Here is a 24,824-nt window from a genome sequence, read left to right as displayed (position 1 = left end):
TGTAGACCTGATGGCGGTTGGATGTGACCTGTGTTGTAGACCTGATGGCGGTTGGATGTGACCTGTGTTGTAGACCTGATGGCGGTTGGATGTGACCTGTGTTGTAGACCTGATGGCGGTTGGATGTGACCTGTGTTGTAGACCTGATGGCGGTTGGATGTGACCTGTGTTGTAGACCTGATGGCGGTTGGATGTGACCTGTGTTGTAGACCTGATGGCGGTTGGATGTGACCTGTGTTGTAGACCTGATGGCGGTTGGATGTGACCTGTGTTGTAGACCTGATGGCGGTTGGATGTGACCTGTGTTGTAGACCTGATGGCGGTTGGATGTGACCTGTGTTGTAGACCTGATGGCGGTTGGATGTGACCTGTGTTGTAGACCTGATGGCGGTTGGATGTGACCTGTGTTGTAGACCTGATGGCGGTTGGATGTGACCTGTGTTGTAGACCTGATGGCGGTTGGATGTGACCTGTGTTGTAGACCAGATGGCGGTTGGATGTGACCTGTGTTGTAGAGCTGACGGCAATTGGATGTGAACTGTGTTGTAGACCTGATGGCGGTTGGATGTGACCTGTGTTGTAGACCTGATGGCGGTTGGATGTGACCTGTGTTGTAGACCTGATGGCGGTTGGATGTGACCTGTGTTGTAGACCTGATGGCGGTTGGATGTGACCTGTGTTGTAGACCTGATGGCGGTTCGATGTGACCTGTGTTGTAGACCTGATGGCAATTGGATGTGACCTGTGTTGTAGACCTGATGGCGGTTGGATGTGACCTGTGTTGTAGACCTGATGGCGGTTGGATGTGACCTGTGTTGTAGACCTGATGGCGGTTGGATGTGACCTGTGTTGTAGACCTGATGGCGGTTGGATGTGACCTGTGTTGTAGACATGATGGCAATTGGATGTGACCTGTGTTGTAGACCTGATGGCGGTTGGATGTGACCTATGTTGTAGACCTGATGGCGGTTGGATGTGACCTGTGTTGTAGACCTGATGGCGGTTGGATGTGACCTGTGTTGTAGACCTGATGGCGGTTGGATGTGACCTGTGTTGTAGACATGATGGCAATTGGATGTGACCTGTGTTGTAGACCTGATGGCGGTTGGATGTGACCTGTGTTGTAGACCTGATGGCGGCTGGATGTGACCTCTGTTGTAGACCTGATGGCGGTTGGATGTGACCTGTGTTGTAGACCTGATGGCGGTTGGATGTGACCTGTGTTGTAGACCTGATGGCGGTTGGATGTGACCTGTGTTGTAGACCTGATGGCGGTTGGATGTGACCTGTGTTGTAGACCTGATGGCGGTTGGATGTGACCTGTGTTGTAGACCTGATGGCGGTTGGATGTGACCTGTGTTGTAGACCTGATGGCGGTTGGATGTGACCTGTGTTGTAGACCTGATGGCGGTTGGATGTGACCTGTGTTGTAGACCTGATGGCGGTTGGATGTGACCTGTGTTGTAGATCTGATGGTGGTTGGATGTGACCTGTGTTGTAGACCTGATGGCGGTTGGATGTGACCTGTGTTGTAGACCTGATGGCGGTTGGATGTGACCTGTGTTGTAGACCTGATGGCGGTTGGATGTGACCTGTGTTGTAGACCTGATGGCGGTTGGATGTGACCTGTGTTGTAGACCTGATGGCGGTTGGATGTGACCTGTGTTGTAGACCTGACGGCGGTTGGATGTGACCTGTGTTGTAGACCTGATGGCGGTTGGATGTGACCTGTGTTGTAGACCTGACGGCGGTTGGATGTGACCTGTGTTGTAGACCTGATGGCGGTTGGATGTGACCTGTGTTGTAGATCTGACGGCGGTTGGATGTGACCTGTGTTGTAGACCTGATGGCGGTTGGATGTGACCTGTGTTGTAGACCTGATGGCGGTTGGATGTGACCTGTGTTGTAGACCTGATGGCGGTTGGATGTGACCTGTGTTGTAGACCTGATGGCGGTTGGATGTGACCTGTGTTGTAGACCTGATGGCGGTTGGATGTGACCTGTGTTGTAGACCTGATGGCGGTTGGATGTGACCTGTGTTGTAGACCTGATGGCGGTTGGATGTGACCTGTGTTGTAGACCTGATGGCGGTTGGATGTGACCTGTGTTGTAGACCTGATGGCGGTTGGATGTGACCTGTGTTGTAGACCTGATGGCGGTTGGATGTGACCTGTGTTGTAGACCTGATGGCGGTTGGATGTGACCTGTGTTGTAGACCTGATGGCGGTTGGATGTGACCTGTGTTGTAGACCTGATGGCGGTTGGATGTGACCTGTGTTGTAGACCAGATGGCGGTTGGATGTGACCTGTGTTGTAGAGCTGACGGCAATTGGATGTGAACTGTGTTGTAGACCTGATGGCGGTTGGATGTGACCTGTGTTGTAGACCTGATGGCGGTTGGATGTGACCTGTGTTGTAGACCTGATGGCGGTTGGATGTGACCTGTGTTGTAGACCTGATGGCGGTTGGATGTGACCTGTGTTGTAGACCTGATGGCGGTTCGATGTGACCTGTGTTGTAGACCTGATGGCAATTGGATGTGACCTGTGTTGTAGACCTGATGGCGGTTGGATGTGACCTGTGTTGTAGACCTGATGGCGGTTGGATGTGACCTGTGTTGTAGACCTGATGGCGGTTGGATGTGACCTGTGTTGTAGACCTGATGGCGGTTGGATGTGACCTGTGTTGTAGACCTGATGGCGGTTGGATGTGACCTGTGTTGTAGACCTGATGGCGGTTGGATGTGACCTGTGTTGTAGACATGATGGCAATTGGATGTGACCTGTGTTGTAGACCTGATGGCGGTTGGATGTGACCTGTGTTGTAGACCTGATGGCGGTTGGATGTGACCTGTGTTGTAGACCTGATGGCGGTTGGATGTGACCTGTGTTGTAGACCTGATGGCGGTTGGATGTGACCTGTGTTGTAGACATGATGGCAATTGGATGTGACCTGTGTTGTAGACCTGATGGCGGTTGGATGTGACCTGTGTTGTAGACCTGATGGCGGTTGGATGTGACCTCTGTTGTAGACCTGATGGCGGTTGGATGTGACCTGTGTTGTAGACATGATGGCAATTGGATGTGACCTGTGTTGTAGACCTGATGGCGGTTGGATGTGACCTGTGTTGTAGACCTGATGGCGGTTGGATGTGACCTGTGTTGTAGACATGATGGCAATTGGATGTGACCTGTGTTGTAGACCTGATGGCGGTTGGATGTGACCTGTGTTGTAGACCTGATGGCGGTTGGATGTGACCTGTGTTGTAGACCTGATGGCGGTTGGATGTGACCTGTGTTGTAGACCTGATGGCGGTTGGATGTGACCTGTGTTGTAGACCTGATGGCGGTTGGATGTGACCTGTGTTGTAGACCTGATGGCGGTTGGATGTGACCTGTGTTGTAGACCTGATGGCGGTTGGATGTGACCTGTGTTGTAGACCTGATGGCGGTTGGATGTGACCTGTGTTGTAGACCTGATGGCGGTTGGATGTGACCTGTGTTGTAGACATGATGGCAATTGGATGTGACCTGTGTTGTAGACCTGATGGCGGTTGGATGTGACCTGTGTTGTAGACCTGATGGCGGTTGGATGTGACCTGTGTTGTAGACCTGATGGCGGTTGGATGTGACCTGTGTTGTAGACCTGATGGCGGTTGGATGTGACCTGTGTTGTAGACCTGATGGCGGTTGGATGTGACCTGTGTTGTAGATCTGATGGCGGTTGGATGTGACCTGTGTTGTAGACATGATGGCGGTTGGATGTGACCTGTGTTGTAGACCTGATGGCGGTTGGATGTGACCTGTGTTGTAGACCTGATGGCGGTTGGATGTGACCTGTGTTGTAGACCTGATGGCGGTTGGATGTGACCTGTGTTGTAGACCTGATGGCGGTTGGATGTGACCTGTGTTGTAGACCTGATGGCGGTTGGATGTGACCTGTGTTGTAGACCTGATGGCGGTTGGATGTGACCTGTGTTGTAGACCTGATGGCGGTTGGATGTGACCTGTGTTGTAGACCTGATGGCGGTTGGATGTGACCTGTGTTGTAGACCTGATGGCGGTTGGATGTGACCTGTGTTGTAGATCTGATGGCGGTTGGATGTGACCTGTGTTGTAGACCTGATGGCGGTTGGATGTGACCTGTGTTGTAGACCTGATGGCGGTTGGATGTGACCTGTGTTGTAGACCTGATGGCGGTTGGATGTGACCTGTGTTGTAGACCTGATGGCGGTTGGATGTGACCTCTGTTGTAGACCTGATGGCGGTTGGATGTGACCTGTGTTGTAGACCTGATGGCGGTTGGATGTGACCTGTGTTGTAGACATGATGGCAATTGGATGTGACCTGTGTTGTAGACCTGATGGCGGTTGGATGTGACCTGTGTTGTAGACCTGATGGCGGTTGGATGTGACCTGTGTTGTAGACCTGATGGCGGTTGGATGTGACCTGTGTTGTAGACCTGATGGCGGTTGGATGTGACCTGTGTTGTAGACCTGATGGCGGTTGGATGTGACCTGTATTGTAGACCTGATGGCGGTTGGATGTGACCTGTGTTGTAGACCTGATGGCGGTTGGATGTGACCTGTGTTGTAGATCTGATGGTGGTTGGATGTGACCTGTGTTGTAGACATGATGGCGGTTGGATGTGACCTGTGTTGTAGACCTGATGGCGGTTGGATGTGACCTGTGTTGTAGACCTGATGGCGGTTGGATGTGACCTGTGTTGTAGACCTGATGGCGGTTGGATGTGACCTGTGTTGTAGACCTGATGGCGGTTGGATGTGACCTGTGTTGTAGACCTGATGGCGGTTGGATGTGACCTGTGTTGTAGACCTGATGGCGGTTGGATGTGACCTGTGTTGTAGACCTGATGGCGGTTGGATGTGACCTGTGTTGTAGACCTGATGGCGGTTGGATGTGACCTGTGTTGTAGACCTGATGGCGGTTGGATGTGACCTGTGTTGTAGACCTGATGGCGGTTGGATGTGACCTGTGTTGTAGACCTGATGGCGGTTGGATGTGACCTGTGTTGTAGACCTGATGGCGGTTGGATGTGACCTGTGTTGTAGACCTGATGGCGGTTGGATGTGACCTGTGTTGTAGACCTGATGGCGGTTGGATGTGACCTGTGTTGTAGACCTGATGGCGGTTGGATGTGACCTGTGTTGTAGACCTGATGGCGGTTGGATGTGACCTGTGTTGTAGACCTGATGGCGGTTGGATGTGACCTGTGTTGTAGACCTGATGGCGGTTGGATGTGACCTGTGTTGTAGACCTGATGGCGGTTGGATGTGACCTGTGTTGTAGACCTGATGGCGGTTGGATGTGACCTGTGTTGTAGACCTGATGGCGGTTGGATGTGACCTGTGTTGTAGACCTGATGGCGGTTGGATGTGACCTGTGTTGTAGACCTGATGGCGGTTGGATGTGACCTGTGTTGTAGACCTGATGGCGGTTGGATGTGACCTGTGTTGTAGACATGATGGCGGTTGGATGTGACCTCTGTTGTAGACCTGATGGCGGTTGGATGTGACCTGTGTTGTAGACCTGATGGCGGTTGGATGTGACCTGTGTTGTAGACCTGATGGTGGTTGGATGTGACCTGTGTTGTAGACATGATGGCAATTGGATGTGACCTGAATGGAGGCCAGTATGAGAATGGAGAGGCGTTCCAGCCTAGTCCTCTGTACAAGTGCACCTGCATCGGAGGATCCATCGGATGTACTCCAGCATTCTTGCAGAAGCCTGCTGCACTTCTGGGACCCGCCCCACTGATGGGAAACAAAGCAGCCAGCCTGAGTCCAAGGAAACATGCCCAGGACACGGTCTACATGTCAGGTGTGTTGTCCAGGTAACCTCCTCATGTACTCAACAGCAGCCAGACCAGCACCAGTCAGTGTGAGATCATCTAGACCGCACATCTTGCTGTACTCGTGCATGACTCAGGACATTTCTGCACTACTGTAAGTTCCAGACTATAAGCGACACCATTTCCCTTCACTTTGAACTCTGCGGCTTATAAAACAGTGCAGCAAATTGATGGACTTTTCTTCACTTTAAAAAAAAAGTGTTATTGTTTGTGCTATGGTGCCATACTTTAGACTAGTGGTTCTTAACCTTGTTAGAGGTACCGAACCCCATTAGTTTCATGTGCGCAGTCACCGAACCCTTCTTAGTGGAAAAAAAAATAAAAAAAGTTTTAAATTCAAGGCAAAGTTATGTGTTTTTGGTAACACTTTAGTATGGAGAACATATTCTAAGTAACAAAGACTTAATTCGGAGTTATTTGGTTAGGGTTAGGTAGAGGGTTAGGGTTATAATGAGGCCATGCCAAATAAGGCATTAATAAGTACTTAATAATGACTAATTAGAGCCAATATTTTACTAATTTGCACGTTAATAAGCCACTATTTAAAGGCCTACTGAAATGAGATGTTCTTATTTAAACGGGGATAGCAGCTCCATTCTATGTGTCATACTTCATCATTTCGCGATATCGCCATATTTTTGCTGAAAGGATTTAGTAGAGAACATCGGTGATAAAGTTGGCAACTGTCGGTGCTAAGATAAAAGTCCTGCCTCTACCGGAAGTTGCAGACGATGACGTCACATGTTGATGACGTCACATGTTGATGACATCACATGTTGATGACGTCACATGTTGATGACGTCACATGTTGATGACATCACATGTTGATGACGTTACATGTTGATGACGTCACATGTTGATGACATCACATGTTGATGACGTCACATGTTGATGACGTCACATGTTGATGACATCACATGTTGATGACGTCACATGTTGATGACGTCACATGTTGATGACATCACATGTTGATGACTCCTCACATATTCACATTGTTTTTAATGGGAGCCTCCAACAAAAAGTGCTATTCGGACCGAGAAAACGACAATTTCCCCATTAATTTGAGCGAGGATGAAAGATTCGTGTTTTGAAGATATTGATAACAACGGACTAGAAACCCCCCCCCCCCCAAAAAAAAAAACAAAAACGCGATTGCATTGGGACGGATCCTGAAGTTTTTAGAGACATTTACTAGGATAATTCTGGGAAATCCCTTATCTTTCTATTGTGTTGCTAGTGTTTTAGTGAGTTAAATAGTACCTGATAGTCGGAGGGGTGTGTCCACGGGTGTGTTGACGCCAGTGTCTCAGGGGAGTCGACGGCAGCTGTATGGGAGGCACAAGCTCAGCTCTTATCTGGTAAGAACTGACTTTTTAGCCACAATTTTCTCACCGAAATCTGCTGGTTGACATTCCGTCGTGATTCATGTTCGCGTGACCGCGCTCTGATCCATAGTAAAGTTTCACCTCCAGGGATTTTAAACAAGGAATCACCGTGTGTTTGTGTGGTTAAAGGCTAAAGCTTCCCAACTCCATCTTTCTACTGTGACTTCTCCAATATTAACTGAACAAATTGCAAAAGATTCAGCAACACAGATCTCCAAAATACTGTGTAATTATGCCGTTAAAGCAGACGACATTTAGCTGTGTGTGTGTGCAGCGCTCATACTTCCTAAAAACCCGTGGCGTCCTGCATACACGTCATCATTACACGACATTTTCAAGACGAAACTCCCGGGAAATTTAAAATTGTAATTTAGTAAACTAAAGCGGCCGTATTGGCATGTGTTGCAATGTTAATATTTCATCATTGATATATAAACTATCAGACTGCGTGGTGGCTAGTAGTGGCTTTCAGTAGGCCTTTAATGGTGAATATATCCCCATACTAAATTTTATTATGTTTTTTTTACTGGTGCACAAAATGAACGGTGCATGAACATCACCTTGTTCAAAGAACAAAACCGACACAGTGCATAAACTCACAAGAAATGACTTCTGCTGTTGCCGTATCCGTAATACACCGATAGGTAGAAGTTTTTATTGACACGATGAATCTGGTGTGTTTTGACCTCCATCGAACCCCTGATGCCGACTCACTGAACCCCTAGGGTTCCATCGAACCCAGGTTAAGAACCACTGCTTTAGACTGTCCTTCCATTTAGTGTTTCAGACTCAAACTAAGTGTCGTTTAGTCTTTTAGCCATCCGTAGCGTTCCTACTCCTATGCCAATTAATTTTTGTAAGTTTGACAATATAACTAAGTGGAGTTATTGAGTCTGTTTAGCTGATTGGCGAGCTAGCTTGCGCAACTAGTGGGTCCATGACCATGACTTCTGTTTTGTTTGATCGGCCATTTTACTGCTCCCACCTACTGACACAGTTTGTAAACAATTAAGGTATATTTCTGCGGCTTATAGTCAGGTGAGGGTAATGTATGAAAGACATTGTTCTCCTTAAAAGGTAATGGGCGTGGCTTATCTACCAGAACCCTTTAAAGTCATTTTTGTAACTTGTATCCAGTGTTATTTAGACAAGTCCCAAAGAAGGTGGTGTTGTGTGGTTGTGACTGAAGCTTACAGGGATCCTAACGTGGCCTGGAAGAAGAACTGTCTGGTCCAGACCACCATGTGGAGTCCCTGCTCCAAGTCCTGCGGCCTGGGCATCTCCGTGCGCGTCAGCAACGACAACCGCGAATGTGAGATGAGCAAGGAGCGGCGCCTGTGTCTGCTGCGCCCGTGCGGGAGGAACACCAGGAGCGCCACTAAGGTGCTTACCACAATAAAAGTCTGCTGTGGCGGTGGAAGTGCAGTAAGAGTGACTTGTGGCCCGCAGGTGGCAAAAGGGAAAAGATGCCAACCTCAGTTCCAGGCAACAAGAGGAGAAGTGCTGAGACTGTCAGGCTGCACCAGCACCAGGAGGTTCCGGCCCACCTACTGCGGCACCTGCACCCACCAGCGCTGCTGCACCCCCAACAAGTCCCGCATCATCAAGGTCACCTTCAGCTGCTCGGGGGGCGCTCGGGTGGACTGGAAGATGCAGTGGATCACTTCCTGTGTTTGTCAGAAGACTTGTGCTCAGTCAGGGGACATGTTCTCTGACCTTCACCTCATCTGACCTTCACCTCATCATCTGACCTGCACCTCATCTGACCTTCACCTCATCTGACCTTCACCTCATCTGACCTTCACCTCATCTGACCTTCACCTCTCATCATCGGACATGCACCTCATCTGACCTCCACCTCATCTGACCTGCACCTCATCTGACCTCCACCTCATCTGACCTTCACCTCATCTGACCTTCACCTCATCTGACCTGCACCTCATCTGACCTTCACCTCATCTGACCTCCACCTCATCTGACCTGCACCTCATCTGACCTTCACCTCATCTGACCTTCACCTCATCTGACCTGCACCTCATCTGACCTTCACCTCATCTGACCTCCACCTCATCTGACCTGCACCTCATCTGACCTTCACCTCATCTGACCTCCAACTCATCTGACCTGCACCTCATCTGACCTTCAACTCATCTGACCTTCACCTCATCTGACTTTCACCTCTCATCATCTGACCTTCACCTCATCTGACCTCCACCTCATCTGACCTTCACCTCATCTGACTTTCACCTCTCATCATCTGACCTTCACCTCATCTGACCTTCACCTCATCTGACCTTCACCTCTCATCATCTGACCAGCAACTAATCTGACCTTCACCTCATCTGACCTTCACCTCATCTGACCTTCACCTCTTCTGACCTTCACCTCTCATCATCTGACCAGCAACTAATCTGACCTTCACCTCTCATCATCTGACCTGCACCTCATCTGACCTTCACCTCTCATCATCTGACCAGCAACTAATCTGACCTGCACTTCATCTGACCTTCACCTCTCATCACCTCACTTTCACCTCTTATCATCTGACCTTCACCTCTCATCAACTATCATCATCTGACCTTCACCTCTCATCACCTCACCTTCACCATCTGACCTTGACCTCTCATCACCTCACCTTCACCTCTTATCATCTGACCTTCACCTCTCATCACCTCACCTTGACCTCTCATCATCTGACCTTCACCTCTCATCACCTCTTATCATCTGACCTTCACCTCTCATCACCTCACTTTCACCTCTCATCATCTGACCTTCATCTCTCATCACCTCACCTTCACCATCTGACCTTCACCTCTCATCACCTGACCTTCACCTCTCATCACCTATCATCATGTGACCTTCATCTCTCATCACCTCACCTTCACCTTTCTCCAACTTCACCTCTGATCATGTGACCCAGGGGTCCCCAAACTACGGCCTGTGGGTGGTCCTGAGAAAAAAAATAAAAATCCTGGGGGGTTGTATAAATATACATATATATATATATATATATATATATATATATATATATATATATATATACCTGGGGATAGGTTGATTGGCAACACTAAATTGGCCCTAGTGTGTGAATGTGAGTGTGAATGTTGTCTGTCTATCTGTGTTGGCCCTGTGATGAGGTGGCGACTTGTCCAGGGTGTACCCCGCCTTCCGCCCGATTGTAGCTGAGATAGGCGCCAGCGCCCCCCGCGACCCCAAAAGGGAATAAGCGGTAGAAAATGGATGGATGGATATATATATATATATATATATATATATATATATATATATATATATATATATATATATATATATATATGTAGGTGTGGGAAAAAAATCACATGGCTACTTCATCTCTACAGAAGTGTTTCATGAGGGGTTCCCTCAATCATCAGGACCTTTTAATGGAAGCATTCACATACAATGGTTTATATAGAGCACAGAGTGGGTGGGTACAGGCAGGCGTAGGGTGTGGTGATTGGCTCATGTGTTACTTAGGAGGTGTTTCCTTCTGTGGCGGCATGTTGAAATGATTTCACTGCGCTTGTTGAGGGATGATAGATCTGGATGATATATAATAATCAGTTTCTCTTTTAAGCATAGGTTGCATTTTTTATTACCACTGTTGTAAGGTGTGCTGGATGCAAGAATTTGCCATGTTATTGAATATTCAACATTATTGTCTTTGAGGTTCCAAATGTGTTTGCTGAGTTCTGTAGAATTCTGCAAAGTCTGGTTTCTAAAGGAGGCGTTGTGATTGTTCCATCTTGTTTTGAACGCTCCTTCGGTTAATCCTACGTACGTGTCGGATGTGTTAATGTCCTTGCGTGTTACCTTTGCTTGGTAAACGACTGATGTCTGTAAGCACCCTCCGTTGAGAGGGCAATCAGGTTTCTTGCGACAGTTACATTCCTTTATTGGTTTCAGAGTCGTTTAGTCTGGGGGTAGGCAGTCCTTTTGCAATTGCTTTGTTGTGGTTTGAAATGATTTGTTGTATGTTATTCATACAGCTGTAGCTCAATTTAATGTTGTTCTTGTTGAATATTTTTCTTAGGGTGTTGCCTTTGGGGAAGTGTTTGTCGATCAGAGTGAGGAACTTGCGGCCGATGTTGGTTGAGACGTTTTGGCTGAATGGCGGATTGTACCAGATGATGTTGTTTCGTTTTCTGCTCTTTTTTGGTTGGTTTCCTGGAGTGGGTTCATAGGTGAGGGTGAAGTTGTATCCGCTTTCATCAAGTGCTTTCTGGTACGGGGGGGTTGCTTGGTCCAATTCAGCTTATATATATATATACACACACACACACAAATACATAAATGTGGGTTAATGCGCCTGTCTCACAATACGAAGGTCTTGAGTAGTCCTGGGTTTAATCCCGGGCTCGGGGTCCTTCTGTGTGGAGTTTGCATGTTCTTCCCCTGCCTGCGTGGGATAGGCCCCTCCCACCTCCAAAGACATGAACCTGTGGATAGGCCCCTCCCACCTCCAAAGACATGCACCTGGGAATAAGCCCCTCCCACCTCCAAAGACATGAACCTGTGGATAGGCCCCTCCCACCTCCAAAGACATGCACCTGGGAATAAGCCCCTCCCACCTCCAAAGACATGCACCTGGGAATAAGCCCCTCCCACCTCCAAAGACATGCACCTGGGGATAGGCCCCTCCCACCTCCAAAGACATGCACCTGGGGATAGGCCCCCCCCACCTCCAAAGACATGCACCTGGGGAAAGGCCCCTCCCACCTCCAAAGACATGCACCTGGGGATAGGCCCCTCCCACCTCCAAAGACATGCACCTGGGAATAAGCCCCTCCCACCTCCAAAGACATGCACCTGGGGATAGGCCATTCCCAACTCCAAAGACATGCACCTGGGGATAGGCCCCCCCCACCTCCAAAGACATGCACCTGGGGAAAGGCCCCTCCCACCTCCAAAGACATGCACCTGGGGATAGGCCCCTCCCACCTCCAAAGACATGCACCTGGGAATAAGCCCCTCCCACCTCCAAAGACATGCACCTGTGGATAGGCCCCTCCCACCTCCAAAGACATGCACCTGGGGATAGGCCCCTCCCACCTCCAAAGACATGCACCTGGGAATAAGCCCCTCCCACCTCCAAAGACATGCACCTGTGGATAGGCCCCTCCCACCTCCAAAGACATGCACCTGTGGATAGGCCCCTCCCACCTCCAAAGACATGCACCTGGGGATAGGCCCCTCCCACCTCCAAAGACATGCACCTGGGGATAGGTTGATTGGCAACACTAAATGGTCCCCAGTGTGTGAATGTTGTCTGTCTATCTGTGTTGGCCCTGTGATGAGGTGGCGACTTGTCCAGGGTGTACGACGCCTTCCACCCGAATGCAGCTGATTGAGCACCCCCCGTGATCCCAAAAGGGACAATCGGTAGAAAATGGATGATATGAATCCAAGGCGGGTCGAAAAGTTTGGGGACCCCTGATGTAACTTGAGGACTGACACCAAGTGTGAGCCTTGACACCACTGTGGTAAGTCACAGTCACACACCACTGTGGTAAGTCACAGTCACACACCACTGTGGTAAGTCACAGTCACACACCACTGTGGTAAGTCACAGTCACACACCACTGTGGTAAGTCACAGTCACACACCACTGTGGTAAGTCACAGTCACACACCACTGTGGTAAGTCACAGTCACACACCACTGTGGTAAGTCACAGTCACACACCACAACTGTTTGTTTGTCTTCACCATTCACACTTGTGCTCCTCATGTCTTTGGAAGTTCTTCTTTCACAGTCAAATGATTGAAAATGTTCTATTTAATAAAGCTGGGCTACGTCAACCTTGTGTCGCCGGGCAGAGTTCAAAGCGTAAGTCCCTTTGTCTTCATATTTCACTGTCTTTGTTGTGGAGAGGGGGTGTGACCTTCAATATTCACTCTTTTATCCTTCATACTTAATATTGTAACATTCTTTATTTTCATGTACATTCTGGCTGTCTCATTCAGAAGAAAAATGTTCAATTCCATTTTGGTCTGTTGTAACATTTTTAGCAACCAATCAGACATTATTGTGAGCTTTTGCATTAATGTTCCTAAGAATATAATTTTTTTTTTTGTCTATATCTGCCCCCCCACCAAACAATTGCCCGGGCCCGATTTGCTGCAAACAAGTTGGTACTGTGTACACATTTCCCCACATGTCATGTCAGCCACTGAGGAGGCTCCTTTAGGGACCAAAACTACAACCAAAACTGTTCAATCCCTCTAAAAATGACATTTGTAAAGTTACAAAGGACTTCAAGTTAGTTTTATTTGCAGATGTTTTGTTCAGGAGACAACACACAGAAGATAATACAAATAATAACAAATTAAAAAGATGCTTTGACAAAAACAGACTCTTTGAATCTCATTAAAACTCAAATAATGCTGTTTGGCAACAGTAGAGGAGAAAGTCAAAGATAAATAGAGGGAGTAGAAATTGAAAGGTAAATAAAACACATTTGGTTGTAATAATAGATCATCAAATGAAATCTCATGTAAAAATATACAACATAAAAGTAGGAAGAAACACGTCAATAATGAATAAAACAAAACATGTTCTACAACAAAAATGACTTGATATTGTCTCCTGCTCACTAGTCTTACATATCTGACCCATTGTGCAAAAATATGGGGATAATCTATAAAAATATCACATAATAATACATCATGTCGGATATAAAGAACATACAAACTTTATTGAATCACAGTTATTGAAATTTGATGACTTGGTGAATTTGCAAACATGTAAAATGATGTACAAAGTAAACTATAACCTGCTAAGCAAGAATATACAACAGTTCTTCTCAACTAATATGAGCTGAGAGGAAAATGGATACAGATTCTTCAGTCATCACTCCAAGCAATGTTTCCTGCTTTTACAATATAACTACAACTATTCTTACATGTGTGATGTCTGGAGGAGTGTTTTCATGCATATTTCTACCTGCTATCGTGATGTAATCAAGCTAGCGTCGTTAGCAATAGCTAACACGTTTACAGGTGTCTGTGTTAGCATAATTAAATAACAATGGTATAGTTTCATTCTCACAAATTCACCAAAACATCAGCATGGAGTTATTGAGCCTGTTTAGCTGATTGGAGAGCTAGCTTGCGCAACTAGTGGGTCCATGACCATGACTTCTGTTTTGTTTGATCAGCCGTTTTACTGCCGAGTTACAGACACAATGCAAATCAGTGGTCCCCAACCTTCTTGTAGCTGCGGACCGGTCAACGCTTGATAATTTGTCCCGTGGCCCGGCAAGAGGGGGTTGATTCAATAAAAAAATAAAAAATTAATAAAAAAATTCTTCTGTGGCCCGGTACCAATCGAACCCCGGCCTGGTACCCGGTGGTTGGGGACCACTGATGTAAATAACTCAATTCACAACGTATATATCTGCGTCTCATAGATCAGTGCGGCTGATATATGGAAAAACATGAATTTCTTGTGAAATTTTGTGGGCGCAGCTTATAAACTGGTTGTCTTTGTAGTCTGGAAATTACAGTAGTCTTTCACGAAATGGGGGGAGGGGGCATGTTATTTTGTAGACTAACAGATACTACATTGCTTCATTTGGAAACAATTAATGTAAATATTTACAGAATATTGCTGTGTAAATAACTAATTTCACAACGTATATATCTGTGTCTTATAGATCAGTGCAGCTAATATTTGGAAAAACATTTATTTCTTGTAACATTTTGTGGGTGCGGCTTATAAACGGGTGCGGTTTGTGGTCTGGAAAACACAGTAATCTTGCACCAAATTGGGGGGTTGGGGAGCATGTTATTTTGTAGACTAACGGATACTACACTGCTTCATTTGAAAACAATTAATGTAAACATTTACAAAATATTCCTGTGTAAATAACTTATTTCACAACGTATATATCTGCATCTTATAGATCGGGGTCCTCTCCAAGGTTTCTCATAGACGTCCCACTGGGGTGAGTTTTTCCTTGCCCTTATGTGGGCTCTACCGAGGATGTCGTTGTGGTTTGTGCAGCCCTTTGAGACACTTGTGATTTAGGGCTATATAAATAAACATTGATTGTAATATTTTTTCTTCCAAACTTGCAGCTTATACGGAAAAATAGTCTGGAAAATATGGCGCTTTACATAATGAGATGAATATGATTAAAAAGCCTCCTTTGAAAAGCTTCCAAATGTCAAATGATATATTTGTCATGACAAATAGTGGATTTCAACAGAGGTACATTCCAACTGTTGCCAAGTGTGAGTGAAGGCTTGGTTGTCTTGAATGGTTTGCTTTATTTTATTGAGCGATGGTAAGTCTGGGAGGGTCAGGTGTGGATGTTGCTGAGTCCAGATGTTGGTACTCATCTATCAGAGAGTTGAGGGACGTGAGGGCCTCTGAGAAGAAGCTGGGCTCCATGCCCTCTACTTGCAGGTAATGATGCAGGTGTGCCTACACAGCAAGTACAGGACATGTCAGTCACACTTGAAAGTCTTTGCAACATGTCATCAGACTACATGTTGACTTCATGGATACACTTTTTGTCACAGTACACTTGCTCTATTTCACTTTTTGTCACAGTACACTTGCTCTATTTCACTTTTTGTCACAGTACACTTGCTCTATTTCACTTTTTGTCACAGTACACTTGCTCTATTTCACTTTTTGCCACAGTACACTTGCTCTATTTCACTTTTTGTCACAGTACACTTGCTCTATTTCACTTTTTGTCACAGTACACTTGCTCTATTTCACTTTTTGTCACAGTACACTTGCTCTATTTCACTTTTTGCCACAGTACACTTGCTCTATTTCACTTTTTGCCACAGTACACTTGCTCTATTTCACTTTTTGTCACAGTACACTTGCTCTATTTCACTTTTTGTCTCAGTATACTTGCTCTATTTCACTTTTTGTCACAGTATACTTGCTCTATTTCACTTTTTGTCTCAGTATACTTGCTCTATTTCACTTTTTGTCACAGTACACTTGCTCTATTTCACTTTTTGTCACAGTACACTTGCTCTATTTCACTTTTTGTCATAGTACACTTGCTTTATTTCACTTTTTGTCACAGTACACTTGCTCTATTTCACTTTTTGTCACAGCACACTTGCTCTATTTCACTTTTTGTCTCAGTACACTTGCTCTATTTCACTTTTTGTCACAGTACACTTGCTCTATTTCACTTTTTGTCACAGTACACTTGCTCTATTTCACTTTTTGTCACAGTACACTTGCTCTATTTCACTTTTTGCCACAGTACACTTGCTCTATTTCACTTTTTGCCACAGTACACTTGCTCTATTTCACTTTTTGCCACAGTACACTTGCTCTATTTCACTTTTTGTCTCAGTACACTTGCTCTATTTCACTTTTTGTCACAGTACACTTGCTCTATTTCACTTTTTGTCACAGTACACTTGCTCTATTTCACTTTTTGTCACAGTACACTTGCTCTATTTCACTTTTTGTCACAGTACACTTGCTCTATTTCACTTTTTGTCACAGTACACTTGCTCTATTTCACTTTTTGTCACAGTACACTTGCTCTATTTCACTTTTTGTCACAGTACACTTGCTCTATTTCACTTTTTGTCACAGTACACTTGCTCTATTTCACTTTTTGTCTCAGTACACTTGCTCTATTTCACTTTTTGTCACAGTACACTTGCTCTATTTCACTTTTTGTCACAGTACACTTGCTCTATTTCACTTTTTGTCACAGTACACTTGCTCTATTTCACTTTTTGTCACAGTACACTTGCTCTATTTCACTTTTTGTCACAGTACACTTGCTCTATTTCACTTTTTGTCATAGTACACTTGCTTTATTTCACTTTTTGTCACAGTACACTTGCTCTATTTCACTTTTTGTCTCAGTACACTTGCTCTATTTCACTTTTTGTCACAGTACACTTGCTCTATTTCACTTTTTGTCACAGTACACTTGCTCTATTTCACTTTTTGTCACAGTACACTTGCTCTATTTCACTTTTTGCCACAGTACACTTGCTCTATTTCACTTTTTGCCACAGTACACTTGCTCTATTTCACTTTTTGTCACAGTACACTTGCTCTATTTCACTTTTTGTCTCAGTATACTTGCTCTATTTCACTTTTTGTCACAGTACACTTGCTCTATTTCACTTTTTGTCTCAGTATACTTGCTCTATTTCACTTTTTGTCACAGTACACTTGCTCTATTTCACTTTTTGTCACAGTACACTTGCTCTATTTCACTTTTTGTCATAGTACACTTGCTTTATTTCACTTTTTGTCACAGTACACTTGCTTTATTTCACTTTTTGTCACAGCACACTTGCTCTATTTCACTTTTTGTCTCAGTACACTTGCTCTATTTCACTTTTTGTCACAGTACACTTGCTCTATTTCACTTTTTGTCACAGTACACTTGCTCTATTTCACTTTTTGTCACAGTACACTTGCTCTATTTCACTTTTTGCCACAGTACACTTGCTCTATTTCACTTTTTGCCACAGTACACTTGCTCTATTTCACTTTTTGTCTCAGTACACTTGCTCTATTTCACTTTTTGTCTCAGTACACTTGCTCTATTTCACTTTTTGTCACAGTACACTTGCTCTATTTCACTTTTTGTCACAGTACACTTGCTCTATTTCACTTTTTGTCACAGTACACTTGCTCTATTTCACTTTTTGTCACAGTACACTTGCTCTATTTCACTTTTTGTCACAGTACACTTGCTCTATTTCACTTTTTGTCACAGTACACTTGCTCTATTTCACTTTTTGTCACAGTACACTTGCTCTATTTCACTTTTTGTCACAGTACACTTGCTCTATTTCACTTTTTGTCATAGTACACTTGCTTTATTTCACTTTTTGTCACAGTACACTTGCTCTATTTCACTTTTTGTCACAGCACACTTGCTCTATTTCACTTTTTGTCTCAGTACACTTGCTCTATTTCACTTTTTGTCACAGTACACTTGCTCTATTTCACTTTTTGTCACAGTACACTTGCTCTATTTCACTTTTTGTCACAGTACACTTGCTCTATTTCACTTTTTGCCACAGTACACTTGCTCTATTTCACTTTTTGCCACAGTACACTTGCTCTATTTCACTTTTTGTCACAGTACACTTGCTCTATTTCACTTTTTGTCTCAGTATACTTGCTCTATTTCACTTTTTGTCACAGTACACTTGCTCTATTTCACTTTTTGTCTCAGTATACTTGCTCTATTTCACTTTTTGTCACAGTACACTTGCTCTATTTCACTTTTTGTCACAGTACACTTGCTCTATTTCACTTTTTGTCACAGTACACTTGCTTTATTTCACTTTTTGTCATAGTACACTTGCTCTATTTCACTTTTTGTCACAGCACACTTGCTCTATTTCACTTTTTGTCACAGTACACTTGCTCTATTTCACTTTTTGTCACAGTACACTTGCTCTATTTCACTTTTTGTCACAGTACACTTGCTCTATTTCACTTTTTGTCACAGTACACTTGCTCTATTTCACTTTTTGCCACAGTACACTTGCTCTATTTCACTTTTTGCCACAGTACACTTGCTCTATTTCACTTTTTGTCTCAGTACACTTGCTCTATTTCACTTTTTGTCTCAGTACACTTGCTCTATTTCACTTTTTGTCACAGTACACTTGCTCTATTTCACTTTTTGTCACAGTACACTTGCTCTATTTCACTTTTTGTCACAGTACACTTGCTCTATTTCACTTTTTGTCAGAGTACACTTGCTCTATTTCACTTTTTGTCATAGTACACTTGCTCTATTTCACTTTTTGTCACAGTACACTTGCTCTATTTCACTTTTTGTCACAGTACACTTGCTCTATTTCACTTTTTGTCTCAGTACACTTGCTCTATTTCACTTTTTGTCACAGTACACTTGCTCTATTTCACTTTTTGTCACAGTACACTTGCTCTATTTCACTTTTTGTCACAGTACACTTGCTCTATTTCACTTTTTGTCACAGTACACTTGCTCTATTTCACTTTTTGTCACAGTACACTTGCTCTATTTCACTTTTTGTCAAAGTACACTTGCTCTATTTCACTTTTTGTCACAGTACACTTGCTCTATTTCACTTTTTGTCACAGTACACTTGCTCTATTTCACTTTTTGTCACAGTACACTTGCTCTATTTCACTTTTTGTCACAGTACACTTGCTCTATTTCACTTTCTGTCTCAGTACACTTGCTCTATTTCACTTTTTGCCACAGTACACTTGCTCTATTTCACTTTTTGTCACAGTACACTTGCTCTATTTCACTTTTTGTCACAGTACACTTGCTCTATTTCACTTTTTGTCACAGTACACTTGCTCTATTTCACTTTTTGTCACAGTACACTTGCTCTATTTCACTTTTTGTCACAGTACACTTGCTCTATTTCACTTTTTGTCTCAGTACACTTGCTCTATTTCACTTTTTGTCACAGTACACTTGCTCTATTTCACTTTTTGTCACAGTACACTTGCTCTATTTCACTTTTTGTCACAGTACACTTGCTCTATTTTACTTTTTGTCACAGTACACTTGCTCTATTTCACTTTTTGTCTCAGTACACTTGCTCTATTTCACTTTTTGTCACAGTACACTTGCTCTATTTCACTTTTTGTCACAGTACACTTGCTCTATTTCACTTTTTGTCACAGTACACTTGCTCTATTTCACTTTTTGTCATAGTACACTTGCTCTATTTCACTTTTTGTCACAGTACACTTGCTCTATTTCACTTTTTGTCACAGCACACTTGCTCTATTTCACTTTTTGTCTCAGTACACTTGCTCTATTTCACTTTTTGTCACAGTACACTTGCTCTATTTCACTTTTTGTCACAGTACACTTGCTCTATTTCACTTTTTGTCACAGTACACTTGCTCTATTTCACTTTTTGCCACAGTACACTTGCTCTATTTCACTTTTTGCCACAGTACACTTGCTCTATTTCACTTTTTGTCTCAGTACACTTGCTCTATTTCACTTTTTGTCTCAGTACACTTGCTCTATTTCACTTTTTGTCACAGTACACTTGCTCTATTTCACTTTTTGTCACAGTACACTTGCTCTATTTCACTTTTTGTCACAGTACACTTGCTCTATTTCACTTTTTGTCAGAGTACACTTGCTCTATTTCACTTTTTGTCAGAGTACACTTGCTCTATTTCACTTTTTGTCACAGTACACTTGCTCTATTTCACTTTTTGTCACAGTACACTTGCTCTATTTCACTTTTTGTCACAGTACACTTGCTCTATTTCACTTTTTGTCACAGTACACTTGCTCTATTTCACTTTTTGTCACAGTACACTTGCTCTATTTCACTTTTTGTCACAGTACACTTGCTCTATTTCACTTTTTGTCACAGTACACTTGCTCTATTTCACTTTTTGTCACAGTACACTTGCTCTATTTCACTTTTTGTCAAAGTACACTTGCTCTATTTCACTTTTTGTCAAAGTACACTTGCTCTATTTCACTTTTTGTCACAGTACACTTGCTCTATTTCACTTTTTGTCACAGTACACTTGCTCTATTTCACTTTTTGTCACAGTACACTTGCTCTATTTCACTTTCTGTCTCAGTACACTTGCTCTATTTCACTTTTTGCCACAGTACACTTGCTCTATTTCACTTTTTGCCACAGTACACTTGCTCTATTTCACTTTTTGTCACAGTACACTTGCTCTATTTCACTTTTTGTCACAGTACACTTGCTCTATTTCACTTTTTGTCACAGTACACTTGCTCTATTTCACTTTTTGTCACAGTACACTTGCTCTATTTCACTTTTTGTCTCAGTACACTTGCTCTATTTCACTTTTTGTCACAGTACACTTGCTCTATTTCACTTTTTGTCACAGTACACTTGCTCTATTTCACTTTTTGTCACAGTACACTTGCTCTATTTTACTTTTTGTCACAGTACACTTGCTCTATTTCACTTTTTGTCTCAGTACACTTGCTCTATTTCACTTTTTGTCACAGTACACTTGCTCTATTTCACTTTTTGTCACAGTACACTTGCTCTATTTCACTTTTTGTCACAGTACACTTGCTCTATTTCACTTTTTGTCACAGTACACTTGCTCTATTTCACTTTTTGTCACAGTACACTTGCTCTATTTCACTTTTTGTCACAGTACACTTGCTCTATTTCACTTTTTGTCACAGTACACTTGCTCTATTTCACTTTTTGTCACAGTACACTTGCTCTATTTCACTTTTTGTCACAGTACACTTGCTCTATTTCACTTTTTGTCACAGTACACTTCCTCTATTTCACTTTCTGTCTCAGTACACTTGCTCTATTTCACTTTTTGCCACAGTACACTTGCTCTATTTCACTTTTTGTCACAGTACACTTGCTCTATTTCACTTTTTGTCACAGTACACTTGCTCTATTTCACTTTTTGCCACAGTACATTTGCTCTATTTCACTTTTTGTCTCAGTACACTTGCTCTATTTCACTTTTTGTCACAGTACACTTGCTCTATTTCACTTTCTGTCTCAGTACACTTGCTCTATTTCACTTTTTGTCACAGTACACTTGCTGTATTTCACTTTTTGTCACAGTACACTTGCTGTATTTCACTTTTTGTCACAGTACACTTGCTCTATTTCACTTTTTGTCACAGTACACTTGCTCTATTTCACTTTTTGTCACAGTACACTTGCTCTATTTCACTTTTTGTCACAGTACACTTGCTCTATTTCACTTTTTGCCACAGTACATTTGCTCTATTTCACTTTTTGTCTCAGTACACTTGCTCTATTTCACTTTTTGTCACAGTACACTTGCTCTATTTCACTTTCTGTCTCAGTACACTTGCTCTATTTCACTTTTTGTCACAGTACACTTGCTCTATTTCACTTTTTGTCTCAGTACACTTGCTCTATTTCACTTTTTGTCACAGTACACTTGCTCTATTTCACTTTTTGTCTCAGTACACTTGCTCTATTTCACTTTTTGTCACAGTACACTTGCTCTATTTCACTTTTTGTCACAGTACACTTGCTCTATTTCACTTTTTGTCACAGTACACTTGCTCTATTTCACTTTTTGTCACAGTACACTTGCTCTATTTCACTTTTTGTCACAGTACACTTGCTCTATTTCACTTTTTGTCACAGTACACTTGCTCTATTTCACTTTTTGTCACAGTACACTTGCTCTATTTCACTTTTTGTCACAGTACACTTGCTCTATTTCACTTTTTGTCACAGTACACTTGCTCTATTTCACTTTTTGTCACAGTACACTTGCTCTATTTCACTTTTTGTCACAGTACACCTGTCACTCACAGACCACCTGTTGACACCTGTCACTCAGAGTCGCATTACAAAATGTTCTAAATAAAGATGGAATGTGTTAATTTTGTTTCTTGTTTAGGTGTGATTTAGTTTAGTAAGTGCAATTGTGTGAGTGCACACCTGAAGAGGTGGCAGTGAGATGTCCTGTACATGTCCTGTGCATGTCCTGTGCATGTCCTGTACATGTCCTGTACATGTCCTGTACATGTCCTGTGCATGTCCTGTACATGTCCTGTGCATGTCCTGTGCATGTCCTGTACATGTCCTGTGCATGTCCTGTGCATGTCCTGTGCATGTCCTGTACATGTCCTGTGCATGTCCTGTGCATGTCCTGTGCATGTCCTGTACATGTCCTGTACATGTCCTGTACATGTCCTGTACATGTCCTGTGCATGTCCTGTGCGTGTCCTGTGCGTGTCCTGTGCATGTCCTGTGCGTGTCCTGTGCATGTCCTGTGCATGTCCTGTGCATGTCCTGTGCATGTCCTGTGCATGTCCTGTACATGTCCTGTACATGTCCTGTACATGTCCTGTACATGTCCTGTACATGTCCTGTGCATGTCCTGTGCGTGTCCTGTGCATGTCCTGTGCGTGTCCTGTGCATGTCCTGTACATGTCCTGTACATGTCCTGTACATGTCCTGGTGTAAACAAAGGCCTGCTGCATTGAGGCATATTAAAATGGTCACAAACCTTCCTCTTGTAGAGCTTGGTGAAGCGTTCTCTCAGCTCTACAAATGTGGACTTGATAGCGCAGGTGTTGGACAAAGCCAGCAGGGATTGGTTGAGACCTACAGGTGGAACAGAACAAAGACTGGTCTTCCAGCCTTCTTGCTTCCAGGACACAAAGGGTAATAAAGGCTTCATCCTGTGAGATACAAGAAAACAACCAGTATTTGGATCAGGTTTATTCCTCATTTAAAGGATTTTATTTAAAAATGCTGACAGAATGTACCGTATTTTTCGGAATATAAGTCACAGTTTTTTTCATAGTTTGGCCGGGGGTGCGACATATACTCCGGAGCGACTTATGTGTGAAATTATTAACATATTACCGTAAAATATCAAATATTATTTATCTCATTCACATATGAGACTAGCCGGATGTCAGCAATCGTCACACACGTCAACCAATGAAAATTCCGGCGGAGGTGGGTCATGGCAGAAATGCATTGTGGGAAAAGATGCTACAGCAATCGTCACACACACACGTCAACCAATGAAAATTCCGGCGGAGGTGGGTCATGGCAGAAGTGCATTGTGGGAAAGAAGACCATACCTGCTACGGTACATTGGCGGTAACTTATAAAAACAAAGGGCTGAACAAAAATGGCACCGAAAAGGAAAGCATATACTGCAGGTTACAAGCTGGAAGTAGTGAAATACGCAGCAGGAAACGGCAATCAAGCAGCAGAAAGAAAGTTTGGAGTAAACGAGAAAAAGCGGAGACTACTATTACTGAATGCAGATGGCTTCTTTAGAGCAGGCAAAGCTCTGCATGCGAACGCACATCACGCCGCAGTTAAAAAATAAATTAAAAGTTTTAAACTCCATACCTGCCATCATCCCCGGAGGCTTAACCAAAATACTCCAGCCACTTGACATCTCGGTGAAAAGGAGCTTTAAGGCAGTCCTGTGCAGCCTGTGGGAGCAGCGGATGATGGAAGGAGAGAACAGCTTCACGGCAACCGGGAGAATGCGTCATACAACTTTTCTGGATGTCATCGGATGGATGGACAAAGCACGGGCTTCAGTGACAACCCAAACCATCCTGTCCGGGTTCAGAAAGGCTGGAATGATTGGAACTGCACCTGACGATGACTCTGACGTAAGCGACGTACCGATAGAAGAGGAAGCAGCGCATTGTCTTCCTTTGGAGTTGGCAGAATTGTTTAGAAGCAACACCGAAAATGAAGATTTCATAGGATTTATGGATCAGGAGTGAGAGATAGTTTGGTAAATGTATAGCATGTTCTATATGTTATAGTTATTTGAATGACTCTTAGGTTAACATAGCAGTTGCTTATTTATGCCTCATAGAACCTACACTTATTCAGCCTGGTGTTCACTATTCTTTATTTATTTTAAATTGCCTTTCAAATGTCTATTCTTGGTGGATTTTATCTAATAAATTTCCCCCAAAAATGCGACTTATACTCCAGTGCGACGTATATATGTTTTCTTCCTTCTTTTTTATGCATTTTCGGCAGGTGCGATTTATACTCCGGTGCAAATTATAATC

General features: G+C 43.6%; 3 protein-coding genes across 17 annotated transcripts in view; 2 read left to right on the top strand and 1 right to left on the bottom strand.

Moving 5' to 3' along the window:
• ccn6 (cellular communication network factor 6) overlaps positions 1-10,461 on the top strand; it is a 42,633-nt gene extending 32,172 nt beyond the window's left edge. The window contains exons 4-6 of the mRNA XM_061885836.1: positions 5,616-5,840; positions 8,446-8,639; positions 8,706-10,461. Of these exons, the coding sequence (XP_061741820.1) occupies positions 5,616-5,840; positions 8,446-8,639; positions 8,706-8,987 (701 nt within the window). The 3' untranslated portion in view covers positions 8,988-10,461. The remainder of the gene's footprint in view (positions 1-5,615; positions 5,841-8,445; positions 8,640-8,705) is intronic.
• LOC133542339 (ovarian cancer G-protein coupled receptor 1-like) overlaps positions 1-24,824 on the top strand; it is a 621,591-nt gene that overhangs the window by 432,616 nt on the left and 164,151 nt on the right. The window lies entirely within an intron of this gene.
• The window catches only part of LOC133542033 (tubulin epsilon chain-like), a 35,980-nt gene continuing 24,674 nt past the window's right edge, over positions 13,519-24,824 (bottom strand). For 7 of the 8 annotated variants that reach the window (XM_061885830.1, XM_061885829.1, XM_061885833.1 and 4 more), the window contains 2 exons: positions 23,276-23,450; positions 13,519-15,703 (listed from right to left, as the gene is read on the bottom strand). In XM_061885830.1, the coding sequence (XP_061741814.1) occupies positions 15,551-15,703; positions 23,276-23,450 (328 nt within the window). In that variant the 3' untranslated portion in view covers positions 13,519-15,550. Of the gene's footprint in view, positions 15,704-23,275; positions 23,451-24,138; positions 24,354-24,824 lie in introns of those variants that run through there. The other variant, XR_009804034.1, reaches the window with a different exon arrangement.

Source organism: Nerophis ophidion, linkage group LG24, assembly GCF_033978795.1.
Source record: "Nerophis ophidion isolate RoL-2023_Sa linkage group LG24, RoL_Noph_v1.0, whole genome shotgun sequence".
Taxonomy (NCBI): Eukaryota; Metazoa; Chordata; class Actinopteri; order Syngnathiformes; family Syngnathidae; genus Nerophis; species Nerophis ophidion.
This window is presented reverse-complemented; position numbering and strand designations above follow the sequence as displayed.